The sequence below is a fragment of the Symphalangus syndactylus genome, chromosome 18, assembly GCF_028878055.3.
Source record: "Symphalangus syndactylus isolate Jambi chromosome 18, NHGRI_mSymSyn1-v2.1_pri, whole genome shotgun sequence".
Classification (NCBI taxonomy): domain Eukaryota; kingdom Metazoa; phylum Chordata; class Mammalia; order Primates; family Hylobatidae; genus Symphalangus; species Symphalangus syndactylus.
In genome coordinates, this window is record NC_072440.2 from 70,027,648 (window position 1) to 70,055,036 (window position 27,389).

At 41.8% G+C, this 27,389-nt stretch overlaps 1 protein-coding gene and 1 long non-coding RNA gene across 2 annotated transcripts; one reads left to right on the plus strand and one right to left on the minus strand.

The window, feature by feature from the left end:
* The first annotated feature begins 974 nt into the window (after window positions 1-974).
* Window positions 975-26,677, plus strand: RTCB (RNA 2',3'-cyclic phosphate and 5'-OH ligase). Its single transcript, XM_055254469.2, has 12 exons — window positions 975-1,193; window positions 5,064-5,142; window positions 5,650-5,717; window positions 7,425-7,524; window positions 11,994-12,150; window positions 14,126-14,282; window positions 15,784-15,943; window positions 17,657-17,832; window positions 18,695-18,883; window positions 19,916-20,026; window positions 21,570-21,689; window positions 26,153-26,677. The coding sequence occupies exons 1-12, from the start codon at window positions 1,101-1,103 to the stop codon at window positions 26,258-26,260; spliced, it is 1,518 nt and encodes a 505-aa protein (XP_055110444.1). The 5' UTR covers window positions 975-1,100; the 3' UTR covers window positions 26,261-26,677.
* LOC129468646 (uncharacterized) lies at window positions 1,605-3,068 on the minus strand. Its single transcript, XR_008652738.2, has 3 exons — window positions 2,931-3,068; window positions 2,038-2,138; window positions 1,605-1,933 (listed from the first exon to the last, which is right to left on the minus strand). It is a non-coding gene; the product is annotated as an uncharacterized lncRNA (long non-coding RNA).
* Window positions 26,678-27,389: the final 712 nt, after the last annotated feature.

Below are 27,389 nucleotides of genomic sequence, written 5' to 3' on the forward strand. Positions count from 1 at the left end.
GAGCACCTAATCAATAGGGAGAAATTGGGGCAGAAGAGAAGAAAAGCGGAACCAGTGGAGATAATGCAATAAATGAATGGAAACTACATACTGTTTTTTTGCAGCACTTACAGTCTAGTGGGGGAATGGAAAGAGGAGAGCTGTTTATAGAGTGCTTGCCGTGTGCCAAGCCCCGTGCTGATTACCCCTCCAGTGTCACTTCATTTAGCCTTCTACTCAAGAAAGAATTATGATCCCATTTTAGAGATGATGCAACAGAGATGAGAGGGGTTAATCACACCAAGCCAGTAAATGGCACAGATAGAAATTGAATCTTCCAAGTCTTTATAATCCCAAAGTTGTAGTTGTTGACATGAGGCCTAACTCGAAACTGAAATCCCTTAAAGCTCACTTACCACTATGAACAAGAGACACGGCATATAAAAGCATGATTAAAGAGGTCTTGATCATCAAAGGAGGCTGGACTGGGGAGTTTTGGCGATCCATAAGGGCTGTGATTTGATCATTTTGTAGTACATGTCTGGCCATAATAGATGCACCCACATGTGTTTGTTAGAATAAATGATAAGCTGCCATGCTTCATTCTTTGGGATGATCCTTTCTGACCAAAAAAGTTATTTGATGTATATCCAAATTCATTCTGAAACATAAATGTTCAGCTATGGTATTTACTCAAACAGGTTTTTCTTTCTCAGCTGCTGGCATATCTTTTTCCCCTCCCAGCTGAGGGTGTAAACTCCAAGCCAATGCACCGGACATGACCCAGACCCAAGGTGTTTTCATAAGCTGCTGAAAAGCATTTCCAAAACAAAAGATAACTAGATTATACTTTAAACTTCTGGATTTCGCTTAGCTGTAGCTTAGAGGAAATCGACTAATAAAAATCCCAAAGTTATACACTACAGGACAGTACAACTTAACCAGAGGAAAGACATTGGCCTGAAGAGTTTTGAGCCTCGGCGCTTGCCGTTGCTCATCCTGCTGCGGCGCTGGTCGCGCCTGCGCTTTGGTTCTTGGAAGGCGGTGCTCTGGGAAGCCGGGCGACGCGGCAGCCGCTCTTCAAAGCGGAGCCGGGAGTTTTTGCTACAGTTGTCGCCACCATGAGTCGCAGCTATAATGATGAGCTGCAGTTCTTGGAGAAGATTAATAAAAACTGCTGGAGGATCAAGAAGGGCTTCGTCCCCAACATGCAGGTAAGGCAGGAGAGCAAATGGCGGGGCCTTCCGGGCTCCGTCCCCGGCCCGGCCGGCGTCCATCACGCCCTCTGGACCTCCCCCGACCACTGGCTCCGCCCCGGCCCCTTGCAGAGTTTCCCTCATCCCTTCCTTCTCCCCTCAGGGTTCTGGGGCCGCCCAACCTGTTCCAGCACCACCTCCCGCCAGAAGAGGTCCCCGAACCACGAGGACAAGCTAAGCGCGGTGGATATGGGGAATCTAAATAAATACGAAATTGAGGTTTCCAAAGCATTTTCACAGATCAGTCTCATAAACGCATCGTGAGCTGTTTTACGTTCGCAGAAACTTCAGTGATCTTTTCCAGGGTGGAACAGCCAGCCCCGGGTTCATTTGCTGGGACTGGAATTCACCTCCTCTGAGTCATGCTGGTTATTTATATAACGTTTACAAATCTTTGTTCACTAAACCAGGTTTTCAGCATTCAGTATCCCATGTTGGTTTTTAATAAAGCGATGTCATTTCTTGCAGTAGCGCGGGGCAGGGCCTGTTTGATTTTAATATTCACTTCACAGAAGGACCTCGAGGATCTGTCGGTGACATAGCTTTCTCTACCCACTTAGGAAGAGGCTCAGCCAGGAATTGATGTCTGGTTTACTACTTTGACGTCCCAGATGGAGACTTGAGGGCTCAGGATCATCAGATAGTTTGAAAGCCTGGGCTCTGTATCTCTCAGCCTTCATCACCATCTGTGCTCATATCTTTATTAATGTGAAAAAAGAAAACGTTTGTGAAGTTTTGCAACATATTTTTAAATAATTTTTGAAATCCCTGAAGGTGCCAAGTAAATGCTTCAAAGGTTTACCGTCTCGTCTCCCATCTTGGTAAACAGCTCCCAATAGCCACTCCATTCTTTTATTCAGAATCAAAGCTTATTGAGTTTCCCTTGTTGGCAAGTCACTTACACTGAGGGAAGAAAAAGCGCACAGGGATAAATCTGTGTTCTGTTTGCTGTTTGGCCGCTTTCTTTGTGTGGAAACCGGTACCCGGAAGGAAAGAATAGAAAATCTAACATAGGGGGAGCGCAGTGGTTCATGGCCTGTAATCCCAACGCTTTGGGAGGCCAAGGCGGGAAGATCCTTTGTGTCTAGGACTTTGGAGACCTGCCTCGGCAATATAGTGGTACCCTGTCTCTACAAAAAAAAATTTAATTAGCCAGGCGGGGTGGTGTGCACCACAGCTACTCAGGAGGCTGAGGCAGGGGGATCGCTTGAGCCTGGGAGATTGTGGCTGCAGTGACCCGTGATCATTCTAAACTGCACTCCAGCCTGGGTGACAGAGTGAGTCTCAAAAAAAAAAAAAAAAAAGAAAAAAGACAACACCATGACATGATCATCTGTAGGATCTAATAACACAGACTGTCATTGTCTGGCAGGTGTTCTGACTCAGCCTTTGATGCACACACTGCTGCTCATTCTATCTCGGGGCAAGTCTAATTTTGCTAGGCAGTTCTGGTTTAAGTATGTATACAGCACTTTACTACCACCTTTCCTTTGGGAATAGAGACTTGGAATGTTGATGCATTGCTCTTAAAACGCTATTGACTTCTAAGCATGAATTGTGCTTCCATCCTTATGGGAGCAGTGAATTTCACACGGATAATCATCTGTTACTAAATCTCCATTTCTCCCCCAAGACCCACATGTTGGACTAAAAATTTCTCTTTGTTCCCTTAAAACACTCCCCTCCCATCTTTACGTCATTTTTGCGTTTAGCTCCTAAATGTTCTGCTGCTAGTGATGTCTCTTGTCTTCAAAGAGCCAGCTCTGCAGGATCTCTGTGAAACCTCTCCCAGCTCCCTAGACTGTTGAGGCACGTCCTCATCAGATTCTTCCATAGCACTGTGTACTTAATGTATGGCACTTGCGTCATTGCATTCTGATATTCTTATCAGAATATAAGGGCTGTATTGGCTGGGTGCGGTGGCTCACGCCTGTAATCCCAGCGCTTTAGGAGGCCTAGATGGGCGGATCATGACATCAGGAGATCGAGACCGTCCTGGCCAACACGTGAAACCCCGTCTCTAACTAAATATACAAAAAATTAGCTGGGCGTGGTGGCAGGCGCCTGTAGTCCCACCTACTCGGGAGGCTGAGGCTGGAGAATGGCGTGAACCCAGGAGGCAGAGCTTGCAGTGAGCCGAGATCATGCCACTGTTCTCCAGCCTGGGCAACAGAGCAAGACTCAGTCTCAAAAAAAAAAAAAAAAAAAAAAAAAGAATATAAGAGCTGTATTGTGTACTGGGAGCTCCTTGAAAGGAAGATCTTATCATATTCTTTGTATCTCCCCTAGTGCCCAGGACAGTGCTTCATGCATAGTAAATCCTCAGTTAATGTTTGGTGAATTAATAAATGTGACCCTTAAGAAATTGTACTGGAAACATTTTCTATCAGTGGGTATTAAATTGTTATTTATGCAATGGTCATGAAGTCATCTTTCTGATAAAAACTACATTCAGTTGATTAAGTGTTAAATCTTTGGTTCTTCATTACTGGACAGCTCTTTCAAAATACTTGACCTGTGATAAAAATGTTCTGCTCTTTAGTGTTACATAAGTATGTCGTCCATTGCCTTTTGTGTGCCACCTCTATTGTCAAGCTTTAAAATTATATAGATTTTTTAAAAAATTATATAGCTTTTAGAATTGAGCACACAACTACGCAGCTGCATGTTAAATTTTTCTTCTCCGGCCGGGCACGGTGGCTCATACTTGTAATCCCAGCACTTTGGGAGGCCGAGGCAGGCGGATCACGAGGTCTGGAGATCGAGACCACGGTGAAACCCCGTCTCTACTAAAAATAAAAAAAATTAGCCGGGCGTGGTGGCGGGCGCGGTGGCGGGCGCCTGTAGTCCCAGCTACTCGGAGAGGCTGAGGCAGGAGAATGGCATGAACCTGGGAGGCGGAGCTTGCAGTGAGCCGAGATCGCGCCACTGCACTCCAGCCCGGAGTACGACAGAGCGAGACTCCGTCCCAAAAAAAAAAAAAAGGCCGGGCGCGGTGGCTCACGCTTGTAATCCCAGCACTTTGGGAGGCCGAGGCGGGCGGATCACGAAGTCAGGAGATCGAGACCAAGGTGAAACCCCGTCTCTACTAAAAATACAAAAAATTAGCCGGGCGTGGTGGTGGACGCCTGTAGTCCCAGCTACTCGGAGAGGCTGAGGCAGGAGAATGGCGTGAACCCGGGAGGCGGAGCTTGCAGTGAGCCGAGATCGCGCCACTACACTCCAGCCTGGGTGACAGAGCGAGACTCCGTCTCAAAAAAAAAAAAAAAAAAAAAAAAAAAAAAAAAAAAAAAAAAATTTTTCTTCTCCCTATTTACCTAACTAGAGATTTGTAAGTCACCACTGGTGCACAATAAAGTGTAATTTGCTATTGGCTTAAACACAGAATAAACATACTAGGTTAGATGGTTGTTTTATGTTTAGAATTTGAGTTTTTGATTCATCTGCTTTTTTTTTTTAATTTTCAAAAAACCATTGATATTTTTGAAGCTTGAGGATTAAGACCTTTGGGCTTTGTGAGAGTATAGTTGGAAGATTTTTCTTTATCACATAAAAAGATGCTTAATCTGTTGAATTCTTAAATGTGGTTTTGAGGGTATGAGAATAAACAAAACAATTCATGAACATTGCAAAATTTTTCTTAAGGTATATTTGATGATGGGAGCAGCTCGTAGTCTTTGATAGCAAGTTTTCTACGTGCTTAAGGTAATGTGAAAGTGTTTGGTAAAGAGTAAAGCACAGTAAATATTGCATACAGTGTGTTCTGTCCAGTGCCTACACTTGGCGTGCATGTACTCAGACATTGCTTTTCACTTTCTTTGGTACTAGGTTGAAGGTGTTTTCTATGTGAATGATGCTCTGGAGAAATTGATGTTTGAGGAATTAAGGAATGCCTGTCGAGGTGGTGGTAAGTACATTAGAGTTTCACTTGTGTTAGTATGGTAGTGCCTTCCTTGTGGCCTGAAAAAGTGGTAACTCAAATGATTATAATTTTGAAATATTGTCGAGGAGTGATTACAACTTAAAGTAAGACCAAAAGAACTTATTTGTGATCACATTGTCAGCCAGTTGGCGTTATAGAACGGATTTGAAGCTCCATCTGGAATTTGAAGCTGGGTAGAACTTGTTTCTAAGCTAACCTTGAACAATAATAGCAAGTGACCTACCATTTGTTTTGCACTTACTATATTCCAGGCATTTTACTAGGTGCTTTGCATAGATTATCTCATGCAATACTTACAGTAACTCTAAAAGGAGCTCCCTTCCATCTTGCATCTCAAACATCCTTCTAGACTTTGTTGTCTTAGTAGCCCTGATGACTACCTCTTCATGTTATACAGTCTAAAAACATGAGTATAATTCATGCTAAAAATCAAGTGTGTTATCTTTTCTAATACCCGGTTTTTGTCTTCAGGTGTTGGTGGCTTCCTGCCAGCCATGAAACAGATTGGCAACGTGGCAGCCCTGCCTGGAATTGTTCATGTGAGTCAGAGTTCAGAGCTTTAATCATTTAGATTTCTTAAAGTCCATTGAATGGATGAATGGCCATGCCTGATAGTGGTGTCATTTAGACAATGACCTTTGGACAGCCAGACATAACCATGAAGCCAGGCCCAGTGGCTCATGCCACCCTTAACACTTTGAGAGACCAAGATGGAAGGATTGCATGAGCCCAGGAATTCAAGACTAGTCTGGGCAACATGGCAAGACTCTGTCTATATCAAAAAAATTAGGTGTGATGTCACATGCTTGTAGTCCCAGCTACTCAGAATGCTGAGTGGGAGGATCGCTTGGGTCCAGAGTTCCACACTGCATTGACCCATGATCATGCCACTGTACTTTTAGCATGGACGACGCAGTGAGACCCTGTCCCTAAAAATAAAAAATAAAAGGAAATAACCATGGACCTAAAGAAATAATTGAATGTGGATGGCATTTCAGTTTCTGGATGCCTTTGGCTAGAATTTGTAAGTGTTAAAGAACCTTTGAAGTAGTTTTTGTGTTTTGTTTCTTTATCATGGTAACATCATTATTCCTGGATCCGTGCACCTGGCATTTCAGTTTCTGGATGCCTTTGGCTAGAATCTGTAAGGGTTAAAGAACCTTTGAAGTAGTTTTTGTGTTTTGTTTCTTTATCGTGGTAACATCATTATTCCTGGATCCCTGCACCTGGCATTTCAGTTTCTGGATGCCTTTGGCTAGAATCTGTAAGTGTTAAAGAACCTTTGAAGTAGTTTTTGTGTTTTGTTTCTTTATCATGGTAACATCATTATTCCTGGATCCGTGTACCACCATTGTAAGTTTCATTGTAAGTTTCACTTCGCTGTTTCAATGTAAGTTTCATTGTAAGTTTCACTTGGCTGTTTCAATGTAAGTTTCATTGTAAGTTTCACTTGGCTGTTTCAATGTAAGTTTCACTTGGTTGTAAGTTTCACTTCCTATGCAGAGGATCACTGAAGAAGAAATGGCAAGAAGTTTAAGGGTTAGCACTGAGGGGGAGGAAGAGAGGACAGCATAGCCCCCACCACAGTCTAACATTCATATTCTATCATTAGAGGTAGATGTTGAAAATGGATCTATTCGGCAGACATTTTTGAGGTCTTCTTTATGCCAGTTACCATGTTGGGCACTTGGTAGAGGGAATGAAATGGTATGGCATGTGTATATAAGGAAGTTGTTAGTGTCTGGGTGTCTCCATATATGCTGTGTTTGACCTGCATTCTTCCTGGGTCAGAGTGCTTTTCTAGGCTCCACATGTAGGAAGTCTACAGTATTTATACCATCAAATGGTTCACATTTGGCTGTGATTACTTAAACTAATGTCCTATATAAATCAGTTATTTTCCTCTTCTTAACCTGACAGTTTGTCAGTGTCTTAAGATTATTTTTAAAATGTAGTAGTACATTAAACTTATTATGTGTTACTCCTATATCATGTTGAGGCTTTTCTGTTTTGTATTTCCTTAATTAACATTCAGATCTTATAAAAAAGTTTTTTTCTCACTGTATTTAGCTTTGTGATTAGGAGTTCTTACGATTTCCATGCATAGAGAAGATTTTGTGAAAACACAGTCTTGATTTAGGGAAAGCTTCAGCCTGCAACCTGTTTGAGAGTCAGTGTCAGGTCCATCAGGGCAACCAGGGTAGCAGGTCAAGACACTTGTATTTCATTTTCTAATTCTCTTTCAGCGATCTATTGGGCTTCCTGATGTCCATTCAGGATATGGGTTTGCTATTGGGAACATGGCAGCCTTTGATATGAATGACCCTGAAGCAGTAGTATCCCCAGGTAAGATCACTGTGGACATCTGCTGTTAAGTGTGTAGCATTGGCCGGGCACGGTGGCTCACGTCTGTAATCCCAGCACTTTGGGAGGCCGAGGCGGGTGCATCACGAGGTCAAGAGATCGAAACTGTCTTGGCCAACATGATGAAACCCTGTCTCTATTAAAAATAGAAAAATTGGCTGGGGGGTGGTGACGCGTACCTGTAATCCCAGCTACTTGGGAGGCTGAGGCAGGAGAATCACTTGAACCTGGGAGGCAGAGGTTGCAGTGAGCCGAGTTCGCGCCACTGTACTCCAGCCTGGTGACAGAGCAAGACTCTGTCTCAAAAAAACGTGTAGCTTCTCTCTATGGACCATAGCCTTTGTGAAACAGAGCACTTCTCTCCATGTGCACGACTCAGTCTCATCATGTTCTGTCATTTTTCTTTGATATTTACTGGAAGTGTTGCTTGTGGATACTGAGGGGCTATTACAACTTCAAGCAAAGCATATTTTTATTGAAAATTTTGGGAGGCTCCTACCAAACATCATGGTATTCAGACTTTGGCTATAAAACAAAGTGGCAATTTTTTTTTTATCTTCGTAACTCAGTTGCCTCGTGGACAGATCATGTCTAATAATGTTAATGACCACACAGTATTAGTGGATTAGATGAGTTCAGCTGTGTAAAATATTTAGAATAGTGCTAAGCACATAGAACACATTCAGTAATATCATTGTTATTCAATGATAACATCGAATATACAGAAGGTTGCATATGCCTGCTGCTGTGGTTATGGGGTGCTTTCAATGAACATTCTATATCAAGTAATATCTTTGCTGTTAAAGAGTGTGAATTTAGAAATGAAGTTTAAATGACATCTCGAGAGTTCTGTTTCTAGCAGTGGTGGACTAGGTTGTTTCAGACCAATCCCCTGCTGAAAAGGATGAGAAAGGCTGGGTAAAAAAATTTTTTCTTAAATCTGTTTGAAGGCACAGAAAATTTGCTAAGGCAGTAAGAGTTTGCGAGGTCGAGATCTAGAGGAAAAGAAGAAAAAGTTCCAGATATGTGAGCCCTACATGTAGGGCTGTTTCGAGGTGACTGCAAATTTCAGTCAGTAAGAATATACATGATTTGAATGATCCAATAACAAACTTGACATGTGACCTCTAATATACATGTGTGGTTGTGTGTGTGTATGTGCACTTGCATCGTAGTACAGCCAAGCAGTGCAGAGTATACATTTTTTTTCAAATGCACACAGTTTACCAAAACTGACCACATGCTGAGCCGTAAAGCAGGCATCAAATTTCAAAGCATTGAAATCATATAGACCAGCAGTTCTTAAACTTTTTGCACTGGGGACCACTTTAGTAAAAATTATTGAGGATTGATCTCAGACTCTTATCAATGTTTACCTTATTAGAAATTAAAACACATTTTTTAAAGACAAGAATATATAAGTACATGTCTCATTATCCATTAGAACAAAGATGTTATGTCACATAGCTTTTGAGAAATCTCACTGTACAGTCATGGGAGAATATGAATAAAATAGACAAATAATGTCTGAGTATTATAAAATGAATCTTACACGCCTGAAATGGTCTTCCCCCTCACCCCCACCCCAGGGTCTCTGGACCATACTAAAGAACCCACTCATGTAAGAGGATATTTTCTGACCACAGTGGAATTAAATTAGAAATGGTTTAAATAAAAACTAGACCTAGCACTTTGGGACGCCAAGGCGGGCGGATGGCTTGAGCGCAGGAGTTTGAGACCAGCCAGGGACAACATGACAAAACCCCATCTCTTAAAAAAAAAAAAAAAAATACAAAAAGTTACTCAGGCATGGGGGTGTGCGCCTGTAGTGCCAGCTACTTGGGAGGGCCAAGGTAGGAGGATCACTTGGGCCCAGGAGGCAGAGGTTGCCGTGAGCTGAGATCGCACCACTGCAGTCCAGCCTGGGCGACAGAGTGAGACTCTTGTCTCAAAAACAAACAAAAAAACTAGAAAAACTTTGGGAGGCCAAAGCAGGAGGATCACATAAGACCAGAAGTTTGAAACCAGCCTGCACAACATAGGGAGACCCCCATCTCTACAAAAAGTTTTAAAATAGCTGGGTATGGTGGCGCACATCTGTATTTCTAGCTACTCGGAAGGCTGAATCCAGAGAACCAGCTGAGCCCAGGAAGTTGAGGCTACAGTGAGCTATGATCACACCACTGCACTCTAGGCTGGTGTGATCTCAAAAAAGAAAATCCATATATTTGGAAATTAAGTAGTATGCTTTTAAATAACCCATGAGTCAAAAACAAAACTATGGAAATGAGAAAATAACTAATGTAAGTAGAAAATACTTATGTCTAAAAATTGACATTGAGTTGAGTAAAGGAAACCCTTGTATGCTATTGGAGGGAGTGTAAATTGGCACAGCCATCATGGTAAACTGTATGGAGATTCCTCAAAAAATCGAAAATAGAACTACTGTATGATCCAGCAATTGCATCACTGGGTGTATATCCAAAGGAAATGAAATCAGTATCCAAAGAGATACCTGCCCTCCCATGTTCATTGTAGCATTGTTCACAGTAGCCAAGATATGGAAACAGCCTGAATGCATTCAACCTTAATAAAGAAAGAAAGCAATCTTTTAAAATTGAAGGGAAAAGACAGGGAATCCTGCCATTTACTACAGCATGGATGAAACTAGAGGATATGCTGAGAAACAGGCCAGACACAGAAAGGAAAATACTACATGATTTTGCCCATATGTGCAATCTAAAAATGTTAAACTCACAGAGAGAGTAGAATGGTGCCAACAGGGTGGATGTTAGTCAGAGTATACAGAATTTCAGTTTAAAGATGAATGAGTTCTGGAAATCTAATGTATAACGTAGTGACTGTAGTTAATAATAATGTATTGTGTTTTATTGTATTACTTTTAATGGCAAAAACCACAATTACTTTTGCACCAGCCTAATACCTGTAGTCCCAGGCAATTGAGAGGCTGAGGTGGGAGGATAGCTTGAGCCCAGGAGTTGGAGGCTTCAGTGAGCTATGACCTAGCCTGGGCAACAGAACAAGACCCTGTCTCTAAAATAATTTATTGTGTACTTGACATTTTCTAAGAAAATAAATCTTAAATGTTCTCACCAGAAAAACAGAAGGGGAGGTAACTGTGAGATCATAAATATGTTAATTAGCTTGATTGTGATAATTATTTCACAATGTAAATGTACATTGTGTACACCTAAATATATACAGTTTTTATTTGCGATTTATTTGCCAGTCACCTCTCAAGCTGGGGGGAAAATGATTTAAAAAATACTTATGGGCCGGATGCGGTGGCTCATACCTATAATTCCAGCACTTTGGGAGGCCGAGGCAGGAGGATCACTTGAGCCCAAGAGTTTTGAGACTGGCCTAGGAAACATGGTGAAACCCCATCCCTACAAATAATACAAAAGTTAGCCAGGTGTGGTGGCACACACCTGTAGTCCCAGCTACTCAGGAGACTGAGGTGAGAGGATTGCTTGAGCTGGGAAGTCGAGGCTGCTGTGAGCCTTGATTACTCCATTGCACTTCAGCCTGGGTGACAGAACAAGACCTTGTCTCAAAAAAACAAACGTCAGCCAGGCGTGGTGGCTCACGCCTGTAATCCCAGCACTTTGGGAGGCTGAGGTGGGTGGATCATGAGGTCAGGAGCTCGAGACCATCCTGACCAACATGGTGAAACCCCGTCTCTACTAAAAATAAAAAAAATTAGCTGGGTGTGGTAGTGCACACCTGTAATCCCAGCTACTCGGGAGGCTGAGGCAGGAGAATCGCTTGAATGCAGGAGGCGGAGGTTGCAGTGAGCCGAGATTGCGCCACTGTACTCCAGCCTGGGTGACAGAGTGAGACTCCGTCTCAAAAATAAAAATGAAAAAAAGTACTTATGTCTAAAATTTTGAGGTTACTGTTAATGTCCTTTTTGAATGGAAACATGCAGCCTTAAATGCACAAATTGGGAAAGAAGAAAGGCTGGAATATCAGTGACCCTAGAAAGCTAAAGAAAGAACAACAAATTATACCCTAAAAAAGTAGAAAGATGGAAATAATTAGGAGTAAAATTAATGAAAGGTAAAGATACATGATAGAAAGGACCAAGAAAGGCAAAAGTTGGGTTATTTGAAAAGACTGAAAAAATTAATGAACCTCTGAAAACAGTGGTCAAGAAAAAAAGGGAGGCATATTTTGATCTCTGTTTTACATGTTACTCAATGTTCATTGCTGCCTCCCTGGTCCATAAAGTGCCTTTAGTGTGTATGTCACTTTAGATTATCTTGGTGTCATCAAGTTTTACCCGGCAGAGAACCACTTTGTTGTTTACTTTAAAACACAGCTATCTTTAAAATAATGGGTATCTTTATAGTCCTATATTAATAGCGAGAAACTGCAGGTAACAGTGCCTTACCAGCTGGTTTTGGTAACTTTTCTCTATTTTGTAGGTGGTGTCGGGTTTGACATCAACTGTGGTGTCCGCTTGCTAAGAACCAATTTAGATGAAAGTGATGTCCAACCTGTGAAGGAGCAACTTGCCCAAGCTATGTTTGACCACATTCCTGTTGGGGTGGGATCAAAAGGTGTCATCCCAATGAATGCCAAGTAAGAGCACACGTTTCCAGTACGTGGTATGGGAGGGATGATAACCACATGACCTCCAGCGTCCTTTCCAGTGCAGTACACTTGAGAGATGAGGATTGTTCCGTTACTTCTCAGGAAGTAGTAAGAATTGTTTTTTTAAGCATGAGGTTCAGCCCATTTATTGGAGACATTAGTCAACCGATGTTATAACAGCCTTTGACATAGAGTAGTATTTATAATAACATCATATCTACCAATGTTTATTGAGCACTTTCTATATGTAAGATGCTGAGCATCATATCATTTCATCCAGACAATAACCCTATTATCTTCCCTAACTTACAAGAAAGAAAGCTGAGGTTTAGAGAGGTAATAAGCTTAGTGCCAGGTGTGGTAGGGTTTACAGAATCCCAACACTTTGGGAGGCCAAGGCAGGAGGATCACTTGAGTCCAGGAGTAAAAGATGAACCTAGGCAACATAGATCTCGTCTCTAAAAAAACAAAAAAACTAGGCGTGATGGCTTGTGACTGCAGTCCCACGTACTCAGGAGGCTGAAGCAGGAGGATCCCTTGAGAGGCCAGGAGTTCAAGGCGGCAGTGTGCTGAGATCTCAGTACAGCACCCCAGCGTGGGCAACAGAGTGACCCTGCCTCAATTTAAAAAAACAAAGAACTTAGTAGGTGATACCAGGATTCAAACCAAAGATCCTTTGACTTCAGAAGCTATATTCTGAATCCTGCTGCCTTTTGTCATTAAGCCTATTTAACCCCAACCTTCCTCTTTGAATGATAGCACTGGATGTGTTCTTTGGTAAGTAGAGGATTAAATATAATGCTACAGTGTATCTCTCAGATGGCCATAGATTTTACCATGTCATAGCTTATGCAAAGCAGTGCACCCTAAACTTTGCAGAGTACTTCAGTAGCAGAATAGTGTGCTAGCTATGTTTCTTTAATATTTTGCTTTATCCTTCAAATTTATGTGAACTTTGCATTATAATTAATAGAAAAAATATTTTTAGCTGTTACTTGTAATGTTATTTAACTCCCCCTAACCAAAAAAAAAAAAAAACCTAAGTAAAATCAATATACTTGGAAGATGTGTGGTCTGTGATTTCACGTGATCCCTGACATGCAGCCCCAATTTGAAAAGCATATGTGGAACACACAAATTCTGAACATCTTTATAAACATTTTAGATAGGAATTTTGTCCTAATAATACTGAAATGGGGCTACTCTGGGCACACTGCCTATGGGGTGACCCTGCTCTGCAAGGAGCAGTAAAAAATAATAACAAAATGAAATAATAATATTGAAATGGGCTGTCATCTGTGGTAGTGGGGAGAGAACATTGAAAAGTGTAGTTTTTCCTGGCAGTGTTTTAGAAGAGAGCTGGACCTTGGATGAAGATTAAAGCTTGTTCCCTCTAAGGGTTTAATGTACGTGTACCTCAGCTTCAACATGGAGGTGCAGTAAGGCACTCAGAACTTCTGTGAAGATGGGAAAAGAGCTTAAAATTTAACCTGTGTTGCCTGAGGAATTCTAGATACCTTCATTTATTTGACCGTAATTCATAAATGATTAAGGTGTGTACCTGGTCAAATTAGTGGTTAGAGAGTGATAGCTGATGAAGGTTACAAAGTTGTTGTAGTTGTTTTTTTTTTGTCTGCTTAATCACTACCTCATGGAATTCAGGATCAGAGAGGCAAAACTGAATATAAAAAAGATTTGAAAATTAACAAGGAGCAGTATAAATGTCACGTAGAACTATAATGATGTCTAATAGGGCATTTACCATTTTATATTGCAATTATTTATATGACTGTATTCCTTAAAAAACCAGTTACTGAGAGCTTAAACTTTGTATCTGACTCAAGGCCTGGAACACAGGAGATAGTAAATGTCGAGTTTTCCTCTGCCCTTTAAGGATATGGTCATCCTTAGGTTTTGATCTGCCTTTGCTGTGAAATGACTAGCACCTTTTATACTTACCCAGAGACTTGGAGGAGGCCTTGGAGATGGGGGTGGACTGGTCCTTAAGAGAAGGGTACGCCTGGGCTGAAGACAAGGAGCACTGCGAGGAGTACGGAAGGATGCTGCAGGCTGACCCCAATAAGGTTTCTGCAAGGGCTAAGAAAAGAGGCCTTCCTCAGGTAACTCACTTTGGAGGGGCAATATGTTACTTTTTTTTTTCATATTTTATTTTTATTGGGGGAAAAAAATCTGTATCTTACATTTAGCAAACATATTCCCAGGTTTTTTTATGGTATATCAAAAAATACAAATTTGTTTATGCTTCATTTTTATTCTAAAAAACTATCAGGGCTGGATGCAGTGGCTCACACCAGCTTTGAGAGGCCAAGGAGGAAGGATCGCTTGAGGCCAGGAGTTCAAGACCAGCCTGGGCAACATGAGGAAACTTAGTCTCTATAAAAATTTAAAAAAAAAAAAAAAAATTAGCCAGGCATGGTGGCACATGCAAGTAATCCCAGCTGCTCAGAAGGCTAAGACAGGAGGACTGCTTGAGCCTAGGAGTTTGAGGCTGCAGTGAGCTGTGATCACACCAGCACACTCTAGCCTGGGTGACGGAGCAATCAGGAGCTTGCAAATGTTCATAGAATAAGAAAGAATGAATTAGAAGTGAATGGGAGAAAAATAGATATGTTTATAAGGTTCATACTTCAAAATTCTATGTATACATATTTTGATAGTCTATAGATGGTATCCATGAGATAAGAATATACTAGATGTTTGAAATTACAGCTAGTTGTGAAGGCTTTGCCACTAATTCAGTGTGACATGTGGGCAAGACTGTCTTCTCTGGATCTCATTTTCTTATGGAAAACTGGGATGGTTAAAACTAGGCAACCTCTAAAGACTCTTCCAGCACTAACATTCTCTGGTTCTCTAAATGATCTATTAATATTAGCTCTAGTTGTGGTATATGTTCTTTCAGTTATAGATAATGGTGGATGTCCATGAACTCATAGATGTTTCAAAATCACTTGAACTTGGACCTTGTCTAAGAGTCAACATTTACCAACATTTATCCCAAAATTTGACTTTTTGTGATGTTTAAAATATCCCATGAACCATTTAAAAGCTTGATTTTTTTTATGAAGCTTTTTTAAAAAATTAATTTATTTACTTTAAGTTCTGGGATACATGTGCTGGTTTGTGACATAGGTATACATTTGCCATGGTAGTTTGCTGCACCTATCAACCCGTCATCTAGGTTTTAAGCCCCACGTGCATTAGGTATTTGTCCTAATGCTCTCCCTCCCCTTGCCTCCCACTCCTCGACAGGCTCCGGTATGTGATGTTCCCCTCCCTGTGTCCATGTGTTCTCATTGTTCAGCTCCCACTTCTGAGTGAGAACATGTGGCGTTTGGTTTTCTGTTCCTGTGTTAGTTTTTTATATGTGTATAGCAAGCATATAATGATATAACAAAATTCAGGAGCTAGTCTACGTTATTTTGTGTAGAATATTGTAAATGAAACACTTCTGTAGCTTAGGAATTTTTTTGTTACTGAAACACTATTTGTATGGTTATTTTGTTGTTTGTTTGTTTTTATCTTTTTGATTTTTAAATAGATTTTTTAAAAAAAACCTGGAATAAAAACTTATCTTACCAGACATTTTTACATTTGCAGTTGGGGACCCTGGGAGCAGGCAACCATTATGCAGAAATCCAGGTTGTGGATGAGATTTTCAATGAGTATGCTGCTAAAAAAATGGGCATCGACCATAAGGGACAGGTGTGTGTGATGATCCACAGTGGAAGCAGAGGCTTGGGCCACCAAGTAGCCACAGGTATATTCTAGACTTTGTGCTAAAATGTACATGTTATGGGCAACCAGATAGAAATTTAAGAGTGAAAACTCTGAAATATACTGCATGGGTTTTATCCTGAGTCCTCAACCATCAAATAACTTGAACAAATTTACTGGACCATAACTTTCTTGTCTAAAGAAATGAGTATAATAGTTATTTCATATAGGATTATCATGGAAAGTTAATAATATATGTAAAGAACTTAATGTTTGACATTAGTAAGCACTCAATAAATGTTAGTTGCAGTTATCGTTATGTTTACTCTTATGAATTACCATCTGGCCAAGAAAGAGCAAGAAATATGTAAAGAGTGGAATTTATGAAATAGGCATTCATTTGGCAGATTATGTATTATATACCTGCTCTGCAACATTAGGTGTTATGGTGGATTTGCTGATGAAATAGGCAGATACTTTGCAGTCAAATTGTCTCATGAAGTAAAGGTCATGTCTATTTAAAAGAAAAAATAAATATTAAAAGGTATCAATTAATAATATAGGAGAGACAAACAAAACACATTTAGGAAAAAGATTTTGGGGATGGCTTCATGGACCCAGTATTGAGCTGAGCCTCACAGTTTGGATAATTACACACAAAGGACATTTGTGACAAAGGCAGCATGAACAAAAGCAGGAAGCAGCAAAATACTGGATAGGTCCTTTTGGATAGTTTGGAGGGTGTGTGAAATAATTTATGAATTGTGATGGTTACTACAGGACTGAATGAAGTGGCATGAACACAGAAATGAAAACAAAAAACAAAAGAAACTGTTTTAAAGAAGGAGTCGGGGGCTTCTTGCTTCTAGTGAGCAAGGGCCTTGAGCTTCCACAGCCCTTCATATTTATTGGGTAGAAAGAGCAGGGAGGAGGAGGTAACGATTGGTCAGCTGCTTGATTGATCACAGGTTCATATTATTGCTAACAGGCTTCACATGTGCCTGATCACAAGCAACACTTGTCCCTGGGGCGTGGCTGCCCTCAGCATTCCTTCTGGGCAACAGACACAGTTGTCAGCTTGCCAGCATCCTGCATTCATAAGAACAGTTTGCTGTTTATTCATATAGCCTCCAGTGGTATACTGAGTTGTTCACGACCCTCATTCTTTTGGCCTCCAACAGTGAATCAATGAAAAGGTACATAGATGCCTGGAAATTGTTTTAAGCTTTAAATTTCATGTTACAGATCAGCCTCTAGTCCATTTTATTGTGTGAGAATTTAATAATTTGTGCCAGCCTGACCCTTTAGACTATTTAATCTAGCAGATGTATGAAGCGTCGACTAGTGTTTCAGAACATTCCTCTGAGTACTTCTCTGCATTTTGTCATGGATTTGATTAATCACGAAGGCAACAAAATGTATTTTACTACTACTATTCCCATGCAATCACATATTGAGAAAGGAGTAATGAAGACCATATTGTGGCTATTTGTTTACACATCCCATTCTCTTTCAAGTTCCTAGAGGGCAAATGTTGACTTTGTGTCCCACAAACTGTCACTGCACTCTGAAAGATTCTCAAGTAACATCTTGACTGAGCAAATAGTTGAACTCAGAAACACATTAAAGGGAAAGTTGGCTTTCACTTGTTTTTTTTGTGGAATGAATTTGAATGTAGCTTACCTTTGTGTAGTAAATCAGAACTGTTCATTTAAGGGAAAGCTAACTGGTTTGGACTTTGCGGCTCTTGTTCCAGATGCGCTGGTAGCTATGGAGAAGGCCATGAAGAGAGACAAGATTATAGTCAACGATCGTCAGTTGGCTTGTGCTCGAATCGCTTCCCCAGAGGGCCAAGACTATCTGAAGGGAATGGCAGCTGCTGGGAACTATGCCTGGGTCAACCGCTCTTCCATGACCTTCTTAACTCGTCAGGTACAGTAGAAGTTGCTCTTCTGTTCCGAGTCATTCATGATGATGTTAAGTGCTTTCAAACATAGTGCAGTCCAGGCTGGGCGCGGTGGCTCACACCGGTAATCACAGCACTTTGGGAGGCCGAGGGGGGTAGATCATGAGGTTAGGAGATCTAGACCATCCTGGCTAACACGGTGAAACCACGTCTCTACTAAAAATACAAAAAATTAGCTGGGTGTAGTGGTGGGTGCATGTAGTCCCAGCTACTCGGGAGGCTGAGGCAGCAGAATAGTGTGAACCCGGAAAGTGGAGCTCGCAGTGAGCCGAGATCGTGACACTGCACGCCAGCCTGAGTGACAGAGTGAGATTCCTGTCTCCAAAAAAAAAAAAAACATAGTGCAATCCAATCAAAATCAAAGCCTATGGTGTTTGGTTTTGGAAATTCACATAGTTAACGTTCAGAATACCGGAGAAGTGTCCAAGGTTTTGGTGTCGTCTTAAACTAAATCATCAGAGTATCAGGCATGAGAAATGAGAGAAGAGAATCAAAATTATTCCTAGAATTTGTCTTGAACAGCATAGAGAATAGAAGTGCCATTGACTAAGATTCAGAAGGCTGGGGAAGAAGCAATTTTGAAAGGTGGGATCAAAAGTAGCCAGGCAGCTTTTCAACTAAAGATGAAAATGATGTGGTGGCATTTGCTATGTGGTCTAAAAGACAGCTTTTGTCCTTTACGTGAAGATAATCTTACAGCTACTTTTGAACTTTTAAATCTTTTACTCCCTTCAGAACAGACTACCTGAAACCAGTGAGATAAGTCACGAAGAGCTGAAGATAAGTCCTGAAGTTCTGGCTGCTTTTATCTTCTGTGTTTTCTCCTAGGCTTTTGCCAAGGTCTTCAACACAACCCCTGATGACTTGGATCTACATGTGATCTATGATGTTTCTCACAACATTGCCAAAGTGGAGCAGCATGTGGTGGACGGAAAGGAACGGACACTGTTAGTACACAGGAAGGGATCCACCCGCGCTTTCCCTCCTCACCATCCCCTCATTGCTGTTGATTACCAAGTACGTAGCACTACGTTTGTAGTTTTAAGCAGTGGGGGCACGATTTAGATCTTTGCAAATGTGAATTACATTTAAAACGAAAAGCAGCAATTGTGAAAAGAAAATACTCTGTCACTCATGAGAACAGTGATTCCCAAGGAGCAGTAACTCCTCACCTCATCATTTGTGCTTGCAGTGATGCCATGTGCTGACTAGCAAGTGCTGCAGGAAGTGTATTTTACTCGACTACCGTGAATTGAGGCCTTTGAATTAAGGCCTAGTGGAAGACAGGAGTAACTCAGTTACAGAAGACAGAGTAAACTCAGTCTGTTTCATTCTTCCTGTCCTCTTGGTGTCTGGCTGTGGTGGAGTTAAAAAGACCCCATAGTCTGCTCGCTCCTTTTGCAGATGAGAAACCCGAAACAGAGAAGACAAGCACCTTGCTCAGCCTGGTGGTTCTAGCAACACTTCCCTACACTTTTGGATTTTGCTTTGCTCTTATTTTGACTGTTCTGCATTTTTACTGGTCCTCACATTTTCACTCTCGTCCTCTTCCTTCCCCTCCGAATTATCAAAGAATCAAAGTACTATCTTAATATAGTTTACTAGCCGCGTGTTTAGAAGTCTGGGTTTCTCTGGCCAGGTGCGGTGGCTCATGCCTGTAATCCCAGCACTTTGGGAGGCCAAGGTGGGCGAATCATGAGGTCGGGAGATGGAGACCATCCTGGCTAACATGGTGAAACCCCACCTCTACTAAAAATACAAAAAATTAGCTGGGCGTGGGGGCAGGTGCCTGTAGTCCCAGCAACTCGGGAGGCTGAGGCAAGAGAATGGCGTGAACCCAGGAGGCAGAGCTTGCAGTGAGCCGAGATCCCGCCACTGCACTCCAGCCTGGGCAACAGAGCAAGACTCTATCTCAAAAAAAAAAAAAAAAAAAAACAAAGTCTGGGTTTCTCCCATAATCCTACAGTGCAAGAGAAAATTTAAATTTTATGCATTAAAAAGCTTGTGCTTTTCTGAATTTTAACATGTTTGATTTATGTGCATCCTCAGCTCACTGGACAGCCAGTGCTCATTGGTGGCACCATGGGAACCTGTAGTTACGTTCTTACTGGCACTGAACAGGGCATGACTGAGACCTTTGGGACAACCTGTCATGGAGCGGTAAGGAAACCGGAACTTCCTTAGAAATGCTCTCTTTCAGTTTAGCTATGGTTTTCCATTTTGACTGGTAAATGTAGCCGATTGAACATTAACAGAGTTGAGACTTGGGTCTATCATGTCTTGTGCTTCAAATTGTTCCCCATAATGTATACTATTTAGTGAACTGACTGGGGTCACCTAGTATCTCTGCCTTAGTGAGATCTGGTAGGGTTGGGGACTGTTTCTTATCTCTGCAAGTCCAGAAAATCCAGACTGGGAAATTGTCACACTAGCTGAGCTAACTGTAACTGGTTTATAAGTGATGGAACTTTAACTGATGCAAATATCACAGTTTATCTCAGCGATTGGCTGGACCTGCTTATTTGTTTAATTTGCCCTTTCCTATTGTGTAGGTCCACTCAGGATTGGAAGGATAGGCCCTATTTGCAAATTAGAGCCCATGTACAGTCTACGCACACACCCATTTCAAAACACTGCCTCTCATCTTCTAAGCCCAGGGGTCAGTAAACTCTTCCCATAAAGGGCCAGACCATAAATATTTTAGGCTTTTGGGACCAGATAGTCTGTGTACCAGCTCTTCAGCTATGCCATTTCAGTGCAGAAGCAACCTTAAGTACTGTGTAAATGGGCAATGCTGTGTTCTGATAGAACTATTTTAGGCCAGGCATGGTTGCTCACACCTGTAATTACAGCACTTTGGAAGGCCAGGGCAGGAGGAGCACTTGAAGCCAGGAATTCAAGACTAGACTGGGCAACATTAGCAAGACACTGTCTCCACAAAAACTTTTTTAATTAGCTGGGTGTGGTGGCACACCTGTAGTCATAGCTACTCAGGAGGCTAAGGCAGGAGGATTGCTTGAGCCCAGGAGATTAAGGCTGCAGTGAGCTATGATTATGTCACTTCACCCCAGTCTGGGTGACAGAGGGAGACCCTTTCTCAAAAAAACAAAATAGTTTATTTTAAGAAGCAGGTGGTGCGCCAGATTTGGCCCATACACTCTAGTTTGCCAGCCCCTTTTCTAAGCCATCCAGAGTGTCGAGCCAGTGTTGAAATGGGAAAGAGAAACTGTCTAGAATACCTTCTCCTAGGACAGACCTTCACAAACGTATTTAATCCTACTTTTTTTCCTGATTGTTTCTAATTTCTAGCTGCCTCCCAACTTCTAATTTTAACCCAGTGGTTTTCAACAGAGGCGATCCTCCTGCCGCCATGGGGACATTGGCAATTTCTGGAGGCTTTTTTTATTGTCGTGGTTTAGTGGGAGTTGCTATTGGCATTTAGTGGGTCTTAGACGCCAGGTATGCTGCTGAATACCCTGCGCTGCGCTGCTGAATACCCTGCAGAGGACAGCCTCCCAACAAAGAATTCTCTGGTCCAAAATCTAAAAGGATATGATGAGGTTTAAAAGGCCTGTTACCAGTTTGATAAAGTAGAAAAAGATGGTTTTTTTTTTTTAAGCTCCTTTTTAGTGTAAGAGAAAAATCAAGGAAAGGGCATATAATCTTAGGGTTTAAAGTGAAGTTCATTCCTTTCCCATTCTAGGGCCGTGCATTGTCCCGAGCAAAATCTCGACGTAATTTAGATTTCCAGGATGTCCTAGACAAATTGGCAGATATGGGAATTGCAATCCGTGTTGCCTCACCCAAACTGGTTATGGAAGAGGTAAGTGAAATTTTGATAAATACATGAATATTTATTGTTCCCCATTTGTAATTTATGCCAGTCTACAGAGATAGCAATTTAGGGTATTACTAACAGAAATTGTTAGGGTTATTTGTTTTTTATGACCTCAATTTTGGCTTATCTTCCTTGGTTTAGCTTATTTCAGTTTTATGTTTTCATTTCTTTTGGTTGAAATTACGAGCCAAGTCCTTAAGAATGATTTTTACTGTTCATTTATAGTCTCCATCTACATACTAAGCTTTTCAAGAGTAGTTTGAGCTGATTCTTGCTTTTGCACAATTGTATACTTAGGTTTCAATTTGAAAGCAAACTTGAAAAAGGAAGGCATAAATGTTTGGAGAAAGTTTTATTTGATTCACAGAAGAACAGATTTTGTTTAAATTCTGTATATATGTGTACACGTATGTACATATTTAAATTAAAAGCAATATAATTCGTTACTTAATGATTTAAGAGAAAAGAAAAACAGTCATCCAAAAACTCAATGCCGTGACACAGTTATTACCTTATCTTTTAGAATATTTACTATTGTCGGCCGGGCGTGGTGGCTCATGCCTGTAATCACAGCATTTTGGGAGGCCGAGGTGGGCGGATCACATGAGGTCAGGAGTTTGAGACCAGCCTGATCAACATGGCGAAACCCCTACTAAAAATACAAAAATTGGCCGGGCGCGGTGGCTTAAGCCTGTAATCCCAGCACTTTGGGAGGCCGAGGCGGGCAGATCACGAGGTCAGGAGATCGAGACCATCCTGGCTAACACAGTGAAACCCCATCTCTACTAAAAATACAAAAAATTAGCCGGACGTGTTGGCAGGCGCCTGTAGTCCCAGCTACTCGGGAGGCTGAGGCAGGAGAATGGCATGAACCCGGGAGGCGGAGCTTGCAGTGAGCCGAGATCGCGCCATTGCACTCCCGCCTGGGAGACAGAGCAAGACTCCGTCTCAAAAAAAAAAAAAAAAAAAATACAAAAATTAGCTAGGCCTGGGGGTAGACGCCTGTAATTGCAGCTACTCAGGAGGCTGAGACAGGAAAATCACTTGAACCCAGGAGGCAGAGGTTGCAGTGATCCAGGATCACACCACTGCACTCCAGCCTAGATGACAAAGCAAGACTCTGTCTCAAAAAAAAAAAAAAAAATACTTATTGTCATAGATTTTTCCTAAATGCTTTTTTTAAAGCTAGTCATAATTATGGTTAAGAAACATTTTGTAGTTATTTTTAAAATTTAGCACATTATTATAAAATTGTTTATGTCACTTTTTAAAATCATTGCTGAATATTCCACCAGCTGAGTACCTTACTTTCTGCCTGTAGTAGACATTTAAGTAGCTTCAAAATTTTTGCTACTATAAATTAAATTGTAATGAGTATCTTCGTGCATGAAGCTTTTTTCCAGTTGTTTTAGTAATTAGAACAAAGTCTCAAAAGTGGAATTACATAGTGGCTCGTGCCTATAATCCCAGTACTTTGGGAGCCCAATGCAAGAAGATCTCTTGAGGCCAGGAGTTCAAGATTGGTCTGGGCAAAGATTAGCCAGGTGTAGTCCTAGCAACTCAGGAGACTGAAGCTGGAGGATTGCTTGAGCCCGGGACCTTGAGGTTACAGTGAGCTATGTGATTGTCCAGACTGGGTGCAAAGCAAGACCCTATCTCTAAAAAAAAAAAATAAGGAAAAAAAGTGGAATTACTGAGTCAGAGTATGACAAAGACTTTTTTTTTTTTAAATAGCGATTCATTTTTCCCCGATTAAGAATACATGTTTAATTTAAAAGATTTGGAAAATACTGGCCGGGTGCAATGGCTCACGCCTGTAATCCCAGCATTTTGGGAGGCCAAGGCGGGCGGATCACGAGGTGAGGTGATCGAGACCATCCTGGCTAACACGGTGAAACCCCGTCTCTACTAAAAATACAAAAAATTAGCCGGGCATGGTGGCGGGTGCCTGTAGTCCCAGCTACTCGGGAGGCTGAGGCAGGAGAATGGCCTGAGCATGGGAGGCGGAGCTTGCAGTGAGCCAAGATCGCGCCACTGCGCTCCAGCCTGGGCGACAGAGCGAGACTCCGTCTCAAAAAAAAAAAAAAAAAAAAGATTTGGAAAATACCAAGGAAAAAACAGAAAACATTTAGAATTCAATCAGCCAGAAATAACTACAGTTAACATTTGGATTTTTGGTTTTTTGGTTTTGTTTTTTCACCTGCAACACATGATTGTTTCACTCACTTATTCAGCTAACGCTTACTAAGCATCTGCTATAGTTAGGTACTGTTCTGTGTGCTAGAGATACTGCAGTGAACAAAAGAAACATGAATCCCTTCGTTGTGGAACTTTCCAAATAATAAAACATACAGTGTGTTAATGACCATACAAGTTCTATGAAATAAAAATGAAGCAGGGAAAAGGGGTAAGGAAAGGTGGGGATGGGTACAGTTTTAAACGGGTAGTCGGAGAAGACTTCAGTGAGGTGACAATAGAGCAAAGACCTGAAGAGAGAGAGGAAACAGGATACCTGGGCATCTGGAGGTGAGCTTTCGAGGCAGAGAGAACAGCAAGCCCACAATCTGTGAGCCGAAGTTATGCAGGAGTGTTCAAGAAACAGCAAGGAGGCCAGGCATGACAAGAGCAAGCCAGAGGGCGTGAGGTCAGAGATGTAGGGGGCGCCAGAGCATTTGAACTTTTGCTTTTACTCTGATTAAAATGGAAAAACCTTGGAGGATTTCGAGCAGGATAGTGACGTCATCTGACAAACGTGTTTGCATGTTGATGAGAAGAATCTACAAGAGAAATTAATGATGCAGAAAAGAGGGAGGAAATTGCTGGAGAAGTGTCCTTGAATAGATGAGAGGAGATAGAGTCTGATGTACAGGTGGATGAGGTTGGTCTTTGCTAGGAGCACAGATAATTCATCCTTTATAAAAGGAGAGAAGAAGCTGAGCACAGTGCCTCACACCTGTAATCCCAGCACTTTTGGGAGGCTGAGGTGAGAGGATCGCTTAAAGCCAGGAGTTTGAGACCAGCCTGGACTACAAAGCAAGACCCTATCTCTACAAAAATAAAAAAAATTAGGCACAGTGGCACATGCCTGTAGTCTCAGTGAGCTATGATTGTGCCACTTGGACTCAACCTTGGGCGACAGAGTAAAAAAATAGAAGGTATAGCTACAGATATGTGGGGAAGATAAGGTTAGCGTGTTTGTGAATATTCTGGCTGCTTCTATTTTTTTCAGTGTATTACATAGCAAGGTCAGCAAGTGAGAGTGAGGGTCTGAGAAAAGGTATGAAATACTCATCTAGGGGAGAGTTAGTCATTGGGCCAGTGGAAATTTTATCTATTTCCAGGAGCTAGAAATCGCCAAGTAATGCCGGGGAGTGATTCAGGTTCCTGCATGTAACTACAGCCAAAGATAGTTTGTGGTACGATGTAATGACTGCAAGATTCATAACTAGGAGTGCCTAGGGAGAACGGGAGAATAGAAACAACCATGAAAGCCAGGAGCGCACCTGTCCCACTTCTGGGACCAATGGAATGACCTGATTTGGGGAAAACAACAGCCACCATTCAGAAAGCTGGAGATGAAAGTGATATCCTTGGGAAAGATCCATGTTTCAGTAAAACAAGAAGGTGAAGGGAACATTCAAAGAAGAAGGGAAGGAGGGAATTTTGCTCCTTCTGGAAGGAGTTCCAGAGGCCAAAGTGGGAAAGTTTCAGAAACTGGAAGGGAATGGGAGATGGGATAGAAAAAGATATTATGTGCAGAACCGTACGGGAATCCGCATGGATGGCCTAAGCTTGTATTGACAGGAATGAAGATAAAGTGAGTGTGTGATGAGATTAGTGCTAATGGTGGCAAGGCCATGTGGGTAGGATGGAAGGGTGGGAATGTTGCTGGAAAGTCAGAGAAATAAATTGTGTGTGAGTGTAGGTACACATATATACCCACATATACACGTGCACTCAGTTTTACTTTGTTTTATACATATATGAATTTTATAACTTACTGTGAAGGTACTACATGTTCATTCCAGAAATTTTGGTAACTGCAGAAATATATAAAGAAAGAAAATTAAAATCGCCAGTAATTTCTACCATCAGGAGATAATTACCACTAACATACGATGGTTTGGTGCCATTCCTTCCAATCAGGTTCTGGTGTGGGTTTTATTTACTTACATTTACTACATTTCCTAGTCGTACAAGTAATACATATTCTTTAGAGACATTTTGAAAAAATACAGAAAAAGAATAAAACTAGATGAAAGTGTTTTGGAAATCAGCACTGACCAACATCAGGCTTACTCCTTTTTTAAATTTTTGCTAATTTGATAGGCAAAAAAACCTCAGTCTGTTATTTTAGTGTGCATTTATTTCATCACAAGTGAAGTTTGGTGCTTGTAGAAACTGTGTTTTCAGTGGACCTGTACAATGTTTTAATTCCTTTCCTGCAGGCTCCTGAGTCCTATAAGAATGTGACAGATGTGGTGAATACCTGCCATGATGCTGGAATCAGCAAGAAAGCCATTAAACTGAGACCAATTGCTGTGATCAAAGGATAGAACCTTGGACAGCAGGGCTGCCAGACACCACCAACCCTCTCTGAAGTGGAAGTGGACTGACATGCTCTTCTGACATCAGACTCAAGGCGGGACAAGTTGCAAAGTGTGTAGCTGTAACTGCTCATGCCAAAATGGCTGACGGGGAGGCTGCTGCTTTCAGGGGCCCGTGCTGTAAAATAACCTTCCAGGAAGAGGCACATTGCCCACCTTTGGAAAGGGAGGAATATGCCTTCTCCTTGGTTGTTCCACAGAGTTTTAGGAAAATCTGTTAGGGATGGGTGGGTGTCAAACTGCCTTACGCAGTCATACAAATCTTTAGCCATTGGATTGATCTTCTTTACACCAAGCTCTGTTTACATTCCGAGAGGTGTCATGAAGAAAGTTCTGTTAAATAAGGTTTTGGAATGTTTCCTTTCATCTGTTGCTTTGTCAGTTTGTCCATCCACCCATTTAGGCATCACCCCTGCCCTCAGCAAAACCCTAAATACCCCTCTTACTTGGAGAGCACCCAGGGAGTTGTAATCAGGCTGTTAGATGAATAGATAGTGGAACACATTGAAGAGGGAGTATGGGGAGGTGTAAGGAATAGGGGCCCAAAAGACAAAGTCTTCGTAGTCTTACTACCTTTCTTATTCTAAATACACGGCAGAGTTTTTGTATCCATGGGGCTGGGTGAACAAAATGGAGGTGATGGTGCTGGTGATGGAGGGGACAGCAGAACCAGAGGCCTGGCCTCCCTCCTACACATGCCTCACAGGGCTTGTTTGTTTGTTTGTTTGTTTGAGACTGAGTCTTGCTCTGTCGCCCAGACTGGAGTGCAGTGGTGCGATCTTGGCTCACTGCAAGCTCCACCTCCTGGGTTCATGCCATTCTCCTGCCTCAGCCTCCTGAGTAGCTGGGACTACAGGTGTCTGCCACCACGCCCGGCTAATTTTTTGTATTTTTTGTAGAAACAGGGTTTCACCATGTTAGCCAGGATGGTCTTGATCTCTTGACCTCGTGATCCGCCTGCCTCAGCCTCCCAAAATGCTGGGATTACAGGCGTGAGCCACCGCGCCCGGCCCTTGCAGGGCTTTTCATTGTGGTTCTGGGCCCCTGGCCTGTTGCTGCCTGTGTAGAGGACAGCCCC